Here is a 14456-nt window from a genome sequence, read left to right as displayed (position 1 = left end):
TCATATAATTAAGTGGGATCATTACACCGCACAACTATACCATAATATATTGAAAAACAAATGAGAAGTTTATTAGCGGGAGAATGAAAATGGCAAAATGAGAAGTTCATTGGTGCCCGAAAAAGAGTAACTTTTATTTAATAATATATTAAAATAGTATTCCTTTCTCCCACAAAATAATATATGAATAATGTCCATAATTTAAAGTCTTAATTATTTTTTTTTCCATTTTATGTAATGGACCCCCGACAATCCACTAATTTCTTATAATCATATTCTACTATATAAAATAAATACATAAAGTGTAACCTATATTCCACTAACTTCACTATTTCCTTCAGATTTCCTAAAATTCATGTCAAGTATGGGACTTTAAACCGTAAACAAAGGGGATAACAAATAAGTCATGTGTGAGCCGACTCGCTCGTGTACATGCTTTTGCACGCACCCTCATGGAGCCGTCGCATTGGCTGCCCATAGCAGCGGCGACGCACTCCGGGCAGACGACATCCACGCCCACCCCCACCAGTTAAAATTGAAGTAGTAGCTGTAGTTGTACTAAATTGCATTTAATGACACAGTCTGTCACCAATTTTAGCCACTAAGTCAAAAACCATCCCCATTTAGTTTAATATTCATGATCCCCACCCACTTTCAAATTAATTAAATCATACAACAGGTTGAAAATGATACCACCATGTGTAGATAACTACAACAACAATCAATTCCTACAAAAATCAAACCCAATAAAATCCCACCTCAAACTGGATCTTCCCAATTAAGATGAAAAACCATGTCTTCTCTAGCGATGAAGACCAAAGTGGAATGGCCAGATCATCATCTTTTTATTGGTGGAAATCCCTCCAAGAATTCGACGAAAATGGCAATTTCAAGAATTCATCAGACATCTCAAACTTGACACCGAGAATGAGAGTTGTGAGAGAGATGGAGAGATTGGCCTTTGTTTCTGTGGAAGGTTTCGAAGATTTCAGACACAAACTGCAGAGTTATAGAGCTGGAGATTTATGGCTTCCTGTCGGTGGGATCAAGAAGGAAGAAATAGATATTCCACCTGTCATCACAATTCTCTTGACAGGGTTGAATGGGTCTGGTAAAAGCTCTCTCATCAATTTGATGTATAGTGTTCTTGGAAGATCTGGCTTGATCCCTTTTGCTCAGACATCAGGTACTTTTATTTTCTTCATCAATTATATGTTTCATGAATCATGATGTTTATTATGTCTTCTTGTGTGACTAAATAGTTCACCAACAAATCTAATTCAAACTGGAATTTTTTTTCAGCATGAAATTTTAAGCGGTGTTGTTGTATAGTAGTACTTCATTTATTCGGAGATAAAAATTTCTTCTGTCAGTTCGGTTCATCCGTTAATATAAATCTCATTTTTTTTTAATTATAAATAGTAGTAGTACTAGTGAGTAATTGTGAATAGTGTGTACATATCAAAGGTGTTACTACTATACTTGGTGGATATATAGTGTAGATATGCACTAGTTAGTTATTCTTGTGAGTTGTGAGTAGTTAGTTATTTGTTGTATAACTGCTAGAGCATTGTGTGCATATAATAGTACCCATTAGTATTTATGTAGAGGTTTCCCTTCTTTGACTTATGTCCAAGTTTTAGGTTATTTGGTAATGTCTAGCTAGGGAATTTATATATGTGGTGATTATATATTTTCAAGATATTTTATGCATCCAATACCCCTTTGATCAAACTTTAGGTGCTCTAATTTGGTTAATTGGTGCATATATATAGTGCACATGTATACTTCCTTTATCATGATTTAACCCATATATTAATGAAAAAGACTAATCATGACTCATTATCATTTATAGTATTAAACAACATTAATAAAAACCCACTAGATGTTCTTTAATTCTCCACCCACAAAACACAATAATTACCAATTGATGTTCTCAACCCATAAAACACAATAATTACCAATTGATGTTCTCAACCCATAAAATACAATAATTACCAAGTGATATGCTTTCTAATATACTTAAGCTTCTCAATGTTCCATCCGTCCTCCATTAATTGATCCTAATTTCCTTTTTCGTCCGTCCCTAATTAAAGATTGTCAAGATATATTCACACAAAATCTTGAATTCTTGAAACATGGTACTACTACTATTTAACTTAATATGCATATGAAATTAGGGGAATCATCAAGATACACGACTATGTTTCTTGAAGAGCACAATGTGTTGAGATCTCCTAGGAGTGGATTGTGTGTCTACGACACTAGAGGCTTCGACCAGATTCGAATAGACGAAGGATTGGACGAGGTTTCGACGTGGATGAGAGACGGCGTTAGACACAACCAACCTTGCTACAGATTAGGAGATGATCGAAAATTTATGAGATTAAATAGTTCAAGATATGTGAAGAGAAGGGTCAATTGTGTGATGGTTGTGGCTGATTTGTTGCAAATTCACCAAGCCTTCAATTCTGCTGATTTCAAATCCATCGAGGCGTTGAAGTCCCTTTTTCATTTGGATTGCATCAAAAATTTGAGTAAGTTTTCTCATTCTATTTTTCCTAAGTAGGGTCTATTATACTCATTTAAGGTAGTATATAATTAATATTTTATCATGTAATTCGAATTTCGTTAATGGTAATTGATTATTATGATTGATTATCCAGTAATAAATAATGGAGTAATATCTTAAGTTTCAATATTTGGTAATAATTTTGAGAATTTCTACTAGTTTTAAATAAGTACAGTAATAAATTTATCAGTCGGACAAAAATTGTTGCAGAACAGAGTCAAAGTAAGTAGTAATGTCTATAATTATATGATTAAAATTTGAAACATCACTTTAGTCGATAAAGTCGCATTCCTTTTCCCCATATGAGATTAGTCAAATCTGAAATATCTGTAAAGAACTTACAAATTGCATTATTTATTTATTTTTATTATTATGACAACTTGACTAGGACTACACGTGAGTTGTTAATTTAAAATTAACCTTAATATCTACTATTACCAACTAATCTAGAAGAATATCATTTTAACATTGTAATTGTAATTAACATTGAACTGATATCGGATTCGGAGAGAAATTTTATTCGGTACTAGTAGCAATTTTTTTTAATGTGCATTGTGTACGATTGTTATTGTCTCGTTAATAATATTACTATTATTTATTTATACATATAAATCCGTAGAAATTAATAAAGAAATGTATGTTTATTTCAACAGATGAGAATCCGATCTTAATTCTAACACACGGTGACGTCCTAAGCCCGGAAGATAGGATCGGGGCGAGGCTAAAAATATGTGAATATTTAGGTATACCAGAGACGAGTGGGGCATACGACGTGGCATGCTTGACGGAGAAAGGGATTCTTGTTGAAGACTGTGATCCCGTAACCGCGTTCGCACTAACGGAGGCTGTGTATAGGGCTTTACTGCAATCAGACAGATCTCATCTGCCTAAGAGGAAATTTGTGGATTTGATTATCATGTTTTTATTATGGATAATGAGCTGCATTGCTACATTCTTTGCATTTCTTGCTCATTTCTTCTCAAAGTTTGGACATCACGATAAGAAACTTAGGATGTGATTGTGTTTAAATTTTAATTGTAATCCTATATAGTTTGTTGTTCTTGATGTTTATAAGATTGATGGACATGTTAATGTTTTGGGAGTGATTTATCAACTAATATGTGTATGTTTTGTGTGATAATGTAGCCTTTGGGAGTGTGGTGTTATTTAACTTAATATATATTGCAAAAAAAAAATTAACATTTGAAATTGCAACTAGAATCCAGCAATATCTATAATCAACTCGAACGACGATGGTAATTGATATAGATATGAACTTTCTTCAAATTTTTGTTTTAATCAGAAGTCTATCATTCAATATATATATTTATATAGAATGATGACTTATTTTCTTGATTAATATTATTTCCATACAATAATAAAAAAACAACTTCTTATATATTTGAGAAACAATTAGAGCATTTAATTTTAAAAATATGACATTAATACTTTTATAATAACATTTCATAATATATGTAATTAAATCTATATTATTTGATATGAGCCCCCTCCGTCTTCTAATGATAGCCTATAATAGATAATTAATTATGCATTAGGGAGCTCATTTAACCTAATATGACCCTATATAAGTATGCGACTAAAATAATTTATAAATAGGCTTCTCATAAATTACGATGGTAGTATATACTAGCTTGGGGCCTTGATTCTCAATTATATACTAACCCTAAATTGATAAATATTTTGCTTTTAAATAATAGGTCGAGCATTGAGTCATTGAGGAAACATTATTGGTCTCTTAAAATTTGGGAAAATACTCATTTTAATCGGATTTCTAAGCTTCAAATATTTTTTTCTTATGGATACAATAGCTTTGAATTGATATATATTAATATTTGGGATATTAATTAAGGGTAACTAGATAAATAAATAAAAAAAGGAATAAGAAATGGATACGTGAGTGACTTGCATATTTGAAGGTAGTGGTCCTCTATACCTTTTTGTCTCTGTTTCACCAAGATACAAAATGGTTTCATGACCAATCTTTTTCATTTGCTGTCACCATAATATATAGGGAAAAATATACTTGTCCTATTTAATTTTATCTATAATCTCAATTAAAAAAAATAAACTTTTAACAATTGTCACATTGTAATCTGTAAATGAAATTAATTAAAAATGGGAATATCTCAGATTTTTTTCTCAAATATTCTTTCCCTGGGTTTTTCTAAATCAGACTGACTGCAAGCCATTTTTCTAATTCACAGAAATTTTCTGTTTATCACATCTTGTTACGTTAAATTTAGATTTTTTTTAACTATTGGATGTTTATTTCTCCATCACTCGCAATAGGAGTGATGGAGTATTAATTTTGAAGTCTACAAGGTTTTCCTCCCTCTTTCTGTAAGCCGTTTGCTTTAAATTTGAAATTAAACCAGTACTCTTCTTGTCTCATCCCCAGTGATCGACTGTTTTTCGCCATATGTTTGGAGAAAATGATAATAAATAGTTAAAGTAAAAAGAAAGTAAAATAATTATGAAAATAATGTATATACAACTCTTCTATATTATTTTTTCTCTATTTTAACTATATTTATTATCATCTTCACAAAACAACGATTAAAAAGAAATCAATTCACAAAACAACGGCTAAAAAGAAATCTATCACTGGATGTGAGAAGAAGGGAATATATTACAACTTGAAAATACGACAGTTTCTGTACAATATGGATTTTGATATTATATAGTATATGCAGATTTGTCAGTTATCTGTCTATATTAATTCATTACAACTTACAATATGGATTTTGATATTATATAGTATATGCAGATTTGTCAGTTATCTGTCTATATTAATTCATTACAACTTACTTACTAATCAATATATAGTAATATGTCTCATTTTATTAGTACAACTGAATATAATCATTTTCTCACTATGTAATCATGATTAATCAGTACTATAAGGGGTGTTCGGTTTACAAGATTGTATCAAGGATTAAATATGTAGTGTGTTTGTGTAACAGCCCGGCATTCTAGGGTATAATAAATGGGGCGAATGCTACCTAGGCAGACTTAAAAGCAATACAACATAGGCTAGGGTTCCACTTAAAGGGATTTGACCAAAATAATTAATGCACTATTAAAGCAATAGATCAAAGGCTTGATCAAGAAAATAATAATGGATAGATATCATGGAATATTCTCAAAAGGCAAGGGTTTAATATAAATCCACCAAAACGCATTATGTCTCAATACCCTAATTTCAAAGGAATAAGTTCAAATCAGCCAAAAGATAATAAGTGTCATAAATCAGCGGAAGCAACCAAGAGATAAGTGAAGAACATGTATGAAGACACAACTCCACTTGATGTTTCAAACAATCATATCATATTTAATTTATTGGCTCAACACCGCCAACCGCTCGTCATCGCTCAACCTGCACATAGGGAAAACACATGCAGGGCTGAGTATTTTAAACATACTCAGTGGACTCATGCCAAAACGTTTTAATAGTTACGCCACCCTTACCATAGTGAACTCGAGGTTTAGCATTTATTTTAAAGAATAGCATCGAGTATCACAAATATATTTCATGGACTGGCCAGTCAAACAATACCTCCCATTTTCTCATCAATCAACAATATCATGGTGCGACGAAGTGTGGCCACACTTTCGCCCACGAGACCGGCCGACTAGCAAGGACGGCTCCCGATCTCCCGTGTACACTAGCCTGATAGGGTTTGCGGCCCTACTCAGACCCGAATTCGTTTATATAACCCTATAGCCTAATGGAGCGCACTCGCAAACTAGGCATCAGGCACACACAATATCCAAAATAATCATAGGCATGACATAACAGTTTAATCCACCCTTATTGCTCCACTTTCATAAATTTGCAACATAAAAGAGAGTTTAAGAATAAAGCCCACCTCGATTTCTAGATCACAAGTATGTTCTTCTTCTTGCTATCACTCTGTGAGCGCGAGTTATCACCTTTAATTTATGTATTACAATCATGCATGTTCCCACGTTTTCCCTTTTTTTTCCCCATCGATTAGTTTTAATATCACCATTCAAAATCAAAGTACGATCATCATATCGCTTTTATTCGCACAACACTCCAGATTTATCATCAAATCGTGTCACGCTTGAGTGTTTCAAAACACACCCACACACACACACACGAACACACGCACCAACACACACACACGGTTTCACACACACACACACATGTGCATCTCATTCATCAATTAATTTCCCCTTCACTCAATCTAAATGCATGTGGACTCAAGAACACCGATTAATCGGTAGATGAAGGAAAGATCAAAATAAAAATACCTTTTTCGATAGAATGAACAGTAGAAACAAAGTAGTAGCCTTGATTCTTCAACGATTCTTGAATTTCAACTTCAATTAGTAGTCTTGATTCTTCAACGATTCTTGAATTTCAACTTCAATTCTTCTCCAAAAGATGAAGAAATATTGGAGAAAGTAGAAGAAAATTTTGAGAGAATGGGGAGAAAGAGAGAGACGTGATTTTGGGAGTGGGGGCGTGATTTTGGTGTTCTAGGTTTAGGTTTTGCCTCTTATTTATAGAGTGCAAGATATAATCCAATAATTAAATAAATAAAGATTTGGAAGAGATTTGGTGGTTGAAGTTGGCGTGATTTGCTAGGAGAAATAAGGGGGTTTCGAATTTTAGGCTATTAAATTAGACTATGATTTAATTTGAATATTTCACGGAGTAGAATAAAATATCACGGAGCAGAATAAAATAATAATTCTCCCCAATTAAAAGGAAATAGGTGTGATTTTCATTCCTCCCACAAGGAATTTAATTAAAATCCTATTTTAAATAGGATATGGCAAGATATTCTTAGATATGGCAAGATATGCTAGGATTTTTTAATTTATTTATGGAAGAGAATAAATAAGGGATCAAATAATAGAATAAAATAATCCCTTCTCCCATAATATAGGAGATTTTCGAAAATCTCCTTAAAGAAATCATAGGAGCCGAAAATTCACCAATTAAATAAGGAATATTGGACTTTAGATTTAAATTCGGATAATAATCCCAAGCAATAATTAAATCCAAGAAAAATATGATTTCTTCTCCAATAAATAGGAGGGGTCGAAAATTCCACATAATTAAATAATGCTCCTATTAAATTCTCACTGATCCCTTAGGAAAATAATTCACCACAATTATTATTTTACCCCACATTAAAATATCCACATATTCGAATTTCACCTCCACTTCATATTTTCCAACGATTTTGACCATTCCACGGCCACGTCATATTTTCCACAAGTTTGACTATTCAACTCAAACTAAACTCAATATCGCAATTAGGTCACAAAGAATACTGCAATAAATCAATCATCATTTAATTCCACATGTATCATAGCATTAAAAACATTTAATGCAAAAATTTTATATCTTGAAAATTAGGGTTCGAAAAAGTGGGATGTTACAGTTTGGTTCATGAAATACAACCCACAATTAAATCCTAGATGGATAATCGTGGGATAATTAGTCATAGTTAACCCTCTATAACTAAAATAATCTCACAACTCAATCCTAAATTATATCTTAGTATTATTTTATCTAGGAAACCGAACAGCGCTACTACTCAACAATATTCTCTCTCTTACTTTATCATTTCTCTACTTTAACTTATTTATTATTCCTATGATTTTTATAAAATGGGTGTGCAAAAGTGACTGGCGCTCCTAAAATGGTATAAGGGGAGTAATAATCATTGCGAATAATATTTGAAGCTTAGATACTTTTATTCGTAATCACACTAATCACATCCTTGCACTTGGTCTTTGGGTACTTGAACGCCACTAGTCGCAAACTTGATGAGTTGCATTTTCATATATTTAGATCATATAGCATATCCAGTTTAATTTGGAATTTATATTCCAAAATGAGAGTAAATACAAAATAAATAGCTTAACTAAGAGATTTGCCAATCTCTTACTACAACTTTGATATATTTCGTATTTTTATATTTATTGTCAACATCTAATGAAAGATGCCAAAGCCGTACTTTGTTTCACCTTCACCCACTCATCATCAAATTAAGTTCAATCATTTTCACCATGTTAATTATAGTTAAGTTATTGTCCTAGCACCTTGAGGGCACAGCCCGTGCGCCTAATGTGTCTTGTGTGTGTGGTCCGTGCTCAGTGCGCCAAATGCAGACCATGCATCTCAATTAACTCGTTAAGTGCACGACCAGTGCGAAAATGGTGGTTTTTGCGGTTCTAGATATGAGTATGACATTAGAGTTTTTCAAGGCCAAGTCCACTCAACTTCCTCCACATTGTGTTGACATTTTTTATTGACGTTATTTGTTATGAGTTGACATTAAATCTGGAAATCTAATCATCCGATTTAAATTTTTAGTTTTGTGGGAACGATGTACTTTGTATAATAGGACTCTATATATATCCCTAAAGCTCAAAAGTAAAGAATCAATTACTACCTCCGTCCCCCAAATTTTGACACACTTTGATTCGGCACGGATTTTAAGAAATGTAATGAAAAGTGAGTTGAAAAAGTGTGGGACGTGGGTCCTACTTTTAAAGTATTAGTTTTATAATAAAATGTGAGTAGGAATGAGTTAGTAGAATATGAGGTCCACTACTAAAATTGGAAAAAAAGTAAAGTGTGTCAAATTTTCAGGAATGGACCGAAATAGTAAAATGTGTCAAAATTTAGGGGACGGAGGTAGTATCATATTTTGCATACTACACAAGTTTTGGCTTGGAGACTCTAGAAGAGCATCAAGTAGAGGTTATAAGCAAATCAAAGCATATAGATTCATTCATTCGGGATTTATCCTAGTTTTGTTAGCTTGAATATATTTCATTTGTAATTATTGTTCTTATTTAATTTTAATAGATGGCTAGAACAGCTAGTAGAATTTTAGAGCTAGAAAGTAGATGACTATAATGTTTATCATATGTACTCCATATATTTAATGTTCAGACCTTATTGTATTTCAATTATTCATGTGTAGCATCCAGTTGGTTATGACTTATTGATTGATTTATGATTTGATGTGGGATTCGACATATGTCTATAAATCTTACGCCATACAGTATACGATAGAAAAAAAAATTGGTACATTAATTCGTAGAGTCGATAAATTTAATGTCAAGAGTGAAGATTTAGGATCCAAATGCTCGTGAACTAGTACTACTTGCTAGTAATTGGACGAACACATTGAATGTAGTGAGCCCACGGTCTAGTTCAATATACTCTCTTCGTCTCAAAAAAATTTTCAAAAAAATTTGAGACAGCATAAGAATGATTGTATAATTGGTATAACAAGAGAGAAAAAGAATTAATAGTAGTAGTAATAGTGAATAGTGGGACCCACATTATTATTATTAGTATTTAATGATGGGTCATAGTGATATAAGTTATAAATAAATTACTTTATCCGTCCCACTTTAGGAGTCCCGGTTGAGTTCGACGCGAGTTTTAAGAAATGTAAAAGAAAGTTGGTGAAAAAAAATAGTGAAATGTGGACCCTACTTTTATATACTGTATTACTTTTATAATAAAATGTGGGTGGAATGTGAGGCTTATTACCAATTATGTAATATTCTAACCGGGACTCCTAAAATGGGACACCCAAAAATGGTAAATCGGGACTTCTAAAGTGGGACGGAGTGAGGTTGAAAAAACTTTTCATAAATGAAAATAAGATATATTTATGAAACAGATAAGAAAAAGAAAAATGTCATTAATTTTATGGAACAGATGGAGTAAAATTTAAGCTATACTCCGTAGTTATTAAGAATGGAGCGCATCAATCGAGCGCAGGAGAGTTTGCCATTTTCATATACTGCTATAACTTTTATTTCGACATTAATTTATTCATATCAATATCCTTTTACTATAAAGTGAGCAATACAAAGAAATTTAATGGGTGATTCAATAAATGGAAATATAACAAAAGTTTCTAATTACTGGTAATGTTTGTTTTGGAAAAATTGTGAATGTCCTAAACATAACATTGATATTTATATACTTTAAATTTTGCTGGCAATGTTATCATTTTTTTGGTAACAAAATCATAGATCAATTACAGCTATAATATTCTTATATTAATCGAGCATATACATGATTGTTCTCTCATTTTGGTCGATATATGTATACGGATATGTAATTTCTAATTGAAGGATATTTATTGCTAGTAGGTTAGAAATCTCAATTACATTCATTTTTATATAACAAAATTTTTAAAAGAAATTACGAAAAACATATTATCAAATTGTTTGCCCAATTTGTTTACATTTAATTCTAATAACATAAGGCCAAGAAGGATTGGTCACAACTAATTAATGCAATAATATTGTGCTTATCAAATAATAGCTTAATATAGAATGTCAATTTAATGTCAAATTGGTTGGTTAATTCAAATAGTCCGAGAATAAAAAGGAATGCTACATATGATTGCGATTTTTATCCGAATTTAACTTTTTCATATTATATTATTGTATAAGTAATAATTGTCTTTTTTCCCTTTTTAGTACTATCATTCTATTCTTTATTTTAATGACTGGGAAATATTAGACTCTGATTTGATCTTGCAACATTGTCTGATATTTCACATAAAGGATTTTTTTTATAATAAAGATTCGGGTGTCTATTGTAAGATAGTTATTCAATCAAGTGCAATGAAGTTTAATGTGGAAAAAAATGATGGAAATTTGGAAGACTAACCTTGTTTGTGGAAAGTGTAAGTCAGGGATGTGTTGATATAATCTAGTGTTTTTAAGGACGTGAAAATCAAGCCGAATTGAATTGGAGATACAAATAAAAAAGATTTTGGTATAAGGTGATGAAGATTGAGATGATGGATCTAAGTTTGTCAAGCACAAAATCATTTCCATTGCCATGAATGTTATTGCAATGCACATGGAAATTCCAACGGGAAAACTATGAGAAAAGTTGGGGAAATGACATTTCTAATCGACTTTAATAGGAAAAATTTCTTGTTCGACTTTATATAGGAAAAATTTCTTGCTTAACAGATGGATGGATCCATGGAGGTACTAAAAGTTTAGATCATTTGATTACTCTTAATGTCGCATCTATTAACAAGACATAATTGGAGTAAAAATTGACGATGATGATAAGGTGTAAAGGCTCATCACATCTCTTTCACATTCATATGAGCGGATGAAGCCAATTTTGATTCGTGGAGTTTTGTGTGATCGATTGTATAAATTTATGATACAGTAATCTTAGTTCATCAATGGCACATATGGAGTATATTTTTTCGTTATTTGAAAATGAATTAACCATGAAGGAAATTTTCCAAAGTAGGAAAATGAATCAATTATGAAAGGATGGAGTATATTTGAGTAGAGTTTTTATTATTAATAGTTACTTACTACGCTCGATTTTGTAGCACATACATACGAAGCAACATAAAAAAACATTGCATTTAATGTGGAAGAAAAAATGATAAAATATAGTAGTATAAATTGGTGCTAATATGACCTTTGTGTTTGTAACTAGTACGAGGCCAATTGTCATACTTGACAAAATCCAATCGATTGTTGTTACAAAATATAGTTAAATCAAAAAGTTCATCTACTATTTAGATCGGTTAATAAACTTGAAATTGAAAGCGATAGGAGTAGCATCCCTGTATTAGAAACCGTAGAGATTTGTTAGGACTAAATTCCTCAACTTTGTGTGTTCTTTCTTGACCAATAAGTTAGTGTTTTTTTAGAAAAAATCAAATCATTTTATTCCATTCATTCCATATAAAAGATACTCCCAAACTTATCTAAAATCATTGCCCCAATTATTCACATAAGAAAATAAGAAATGTACAAAAATCAATATAATATGAGTAGTGATAGACAAGGCACGCCACCATTATCTATTTTACTATTCTCAAAACATTGTTCAAAATTTCATCACACACTAAAGTGTGTTTGTGCGTGTCTTGAGCAAAAACATTTTTTTCCCAATGGCGGCAAACACCAAAATATTTCCAGCGAATTCCCGAAAACACCCCCCTCCCAATAAACTCACAAATTTCGCAGTGGCGCCTTTTCCACAGTATTTGGCGCGGACGACTTGTTTGGAAATAAAGCCCCTTTCCGTAATTTCGCACTCCCGCGCGCCTTAGGGTTTTCATAAACTTATATATAAACCCTCCAAGAAATTATTTTTCACAATCGCCCCCCAAAACAGCACTTTCTCTTTCTAGAATCTCTGTTTGTCGGTTTTCCCTCTCATCTCTCGATTTCTAGCCGAATTCCTCTTCACTCTCCCAACCTCTCAAAAACCCTACTTCCCTTCCTCCTCTCCTCATCATGTGCCTCTGCTGAGTTAGAGAGAGAGACAGTGATAGGTGAAGTTCTCTGTTTTGCTTAGTTAAGTTGAGAGAGAGTTCACTTCAGTGAAGATCAATTTTCCACTTCGATCGCGGCGTGTGATCGTGTTTTGATCCGGTGATTAAGCAGTTTCGAGCTCCAATCGCTGCTTCTACTTCGTTTCCCTCTCCAATTTTGCCGGATCATAGGTGCGATCTCAGTTCGATCACCTTGGTTTGATCGATTGAGTTCGTCTCAGATCTCCAATTACAGTACGAATTAATGATGGATCTGAGCGATAAAGTAAGTGATCGCCGATTATGATCAGAATGCGACGATCGCGATTCCGATTTCTGATTTTTTTTGTGCTAATTTTGCAGGGATCGGAGTGTGAAGAAATGAGTAGCCAAACACCTACTCCAGATAGGGTTTCATCCGACGGCTCAAATGTGAAGACATGTGTAGACTGTGGTACCTCCAAAACCCCCCTATGGCGCGGTGGTCCAGCTGGACCCAAGGTACAACTAAACCCTATTTCCGATCTTATTTACTGCACATTTTAGGTAGTTTCGATAATTAGATAAATCAAAGGGCAAAACTGACATTTCACGTGACAGACGACATGTATGTCGACTAGGGCCCCCAATTTTTATAAAGTTTCGATCTTTGCTGCCTTATTTTAAAAAATTGAAAATCTTTGGTAGGTGAAGTGTAAGTTCCCATCCCCATGTGCTTATCACTGTGTGTAGTGCGTTTTTTTTTTAAAAATTAAAATCTTGATTTGTTGTTTTGCCTGCAGTCACTCTGCAACGCATGTGGAATTCGCAGCAGGAAAAAGAGGAGGGCATTGATGGGAGTGACAAAAGAGGAGAAGAAAACCAAGAAATCCAGCAAGAGTTTGATTAGCAACCAGAGCAACAGCAGCAACAACAGTTGTACCAGCAGCAGCGGCGATAGTACCCCAGGGAAAATTGGGGATTCGTTCAAGAAGAAGCTGTGGGAGTTTGGGAGAGACGTGGCGTTGCAGAGACCGAGATCGAACACGAATAGGAGGAGGAAAATGGGGGAGGAAGAGCAAGCTGCGTTTCTGTTGATGGCGTTGTCGTGTGGATCGGTTTATGCTTAGGGGAGTTGTACATAGTGGTGTAGTTGTTGTACAACTCTTCCTCTTTTTTTTGCCCTTGGGCTTTTGGTTTGAGCGAGTGAGAGAGAAGGCTCGAATGGGCTTTTTCGGAATGTAACCCCCCTTTTTAGAGCATAATGTCGAAATTTGTTCTAATTTAATTTTGCTTATAAATTAATTAGTTTTGCTCTTCGGAGATTCTTGTTATGATTCATGTTTGTGAAGATTAATGATCAAGAAATGAATTTAACGTTATGGCACAAGATTTACAATGAAGGGATTGAAATAGATTTAGTAGTATAGATAATAGGACCATCTAACAAGAACACATAAATAAAAAGATAATGAGATGTCCAATTCATGTTGTGTGTGTACTTACTCTATGTTGGAAAGATTGGAGGGAAAATGTAGGGTCCAAAATTTATGTTGTTGGCAAACCAT

At 33.1% G+C, this 14456-nt stretch overlaps 2 protein-coding genes across 2 annotated transcripts; both read left to right on the top strand.

Moving 5' to 3' along the window:
* The first annotated feature begins 675 nt into the window (after positions 1-675).
* On the top strand, positions 676-3669 carry LOC125195850 (uncharacterized). The gene is made up of 3 exons (XM_048094108.2): positions 676-1186; positions 2181-2537; positions 3226-3669. The coding sequence occupies exons 1-3, from the start codon at positions 784-786 to the stop codon at positions 3588-3590; spliced, it is 1125 nt and encodes a 374-aa protein (XP_047950065.1). The 5' UTR covers positions 676-783; the 3' UTR covers positions 3591-3669.
* Positions 3670-12749: 9080 nt separating this feature from the next.
* LOC125195853 (GATA transcription factor 15-like) lies at positions 12750-14176 on the top strand. Its single transcript, XM_048094111.2, has 3 exons — positions 12750-13195; positions 13273-13410; positions 13692-14176. Exons 1-3 carry the CDS (start codon positions 13175-13177, stop codon positions 14016-14018), a joined length of 486 nt encoding a protein of 161 aa, XP_047950068.1. The 5' UTR covers positions 12750-13174; the 3' UTR covers positions 14019-14176.
* The last annotated feature ends 280 nt before the right edge of the window (positions 14177-14456 follow it).

The sequence above is a fragment of the Salvia hispanica genome, chromosome 4, assembly GCF_029641045.1.
Source record: "Salvia hispanica isolate PSC_SH4W2 chromosome 4, Shi_PSC_v1, whole genome shotgun sequence".
NCBI lineage: Eukaryota > Viridiplantae > Streptophyta > Magnoliopsida > Lamiales > Lamiaceae > Salvia > Salvia hispanica.
Note: the sequence above shows the minus strand (reverse complement) of the source record. Positions and strands in the feature narration are given on the sequence as shown.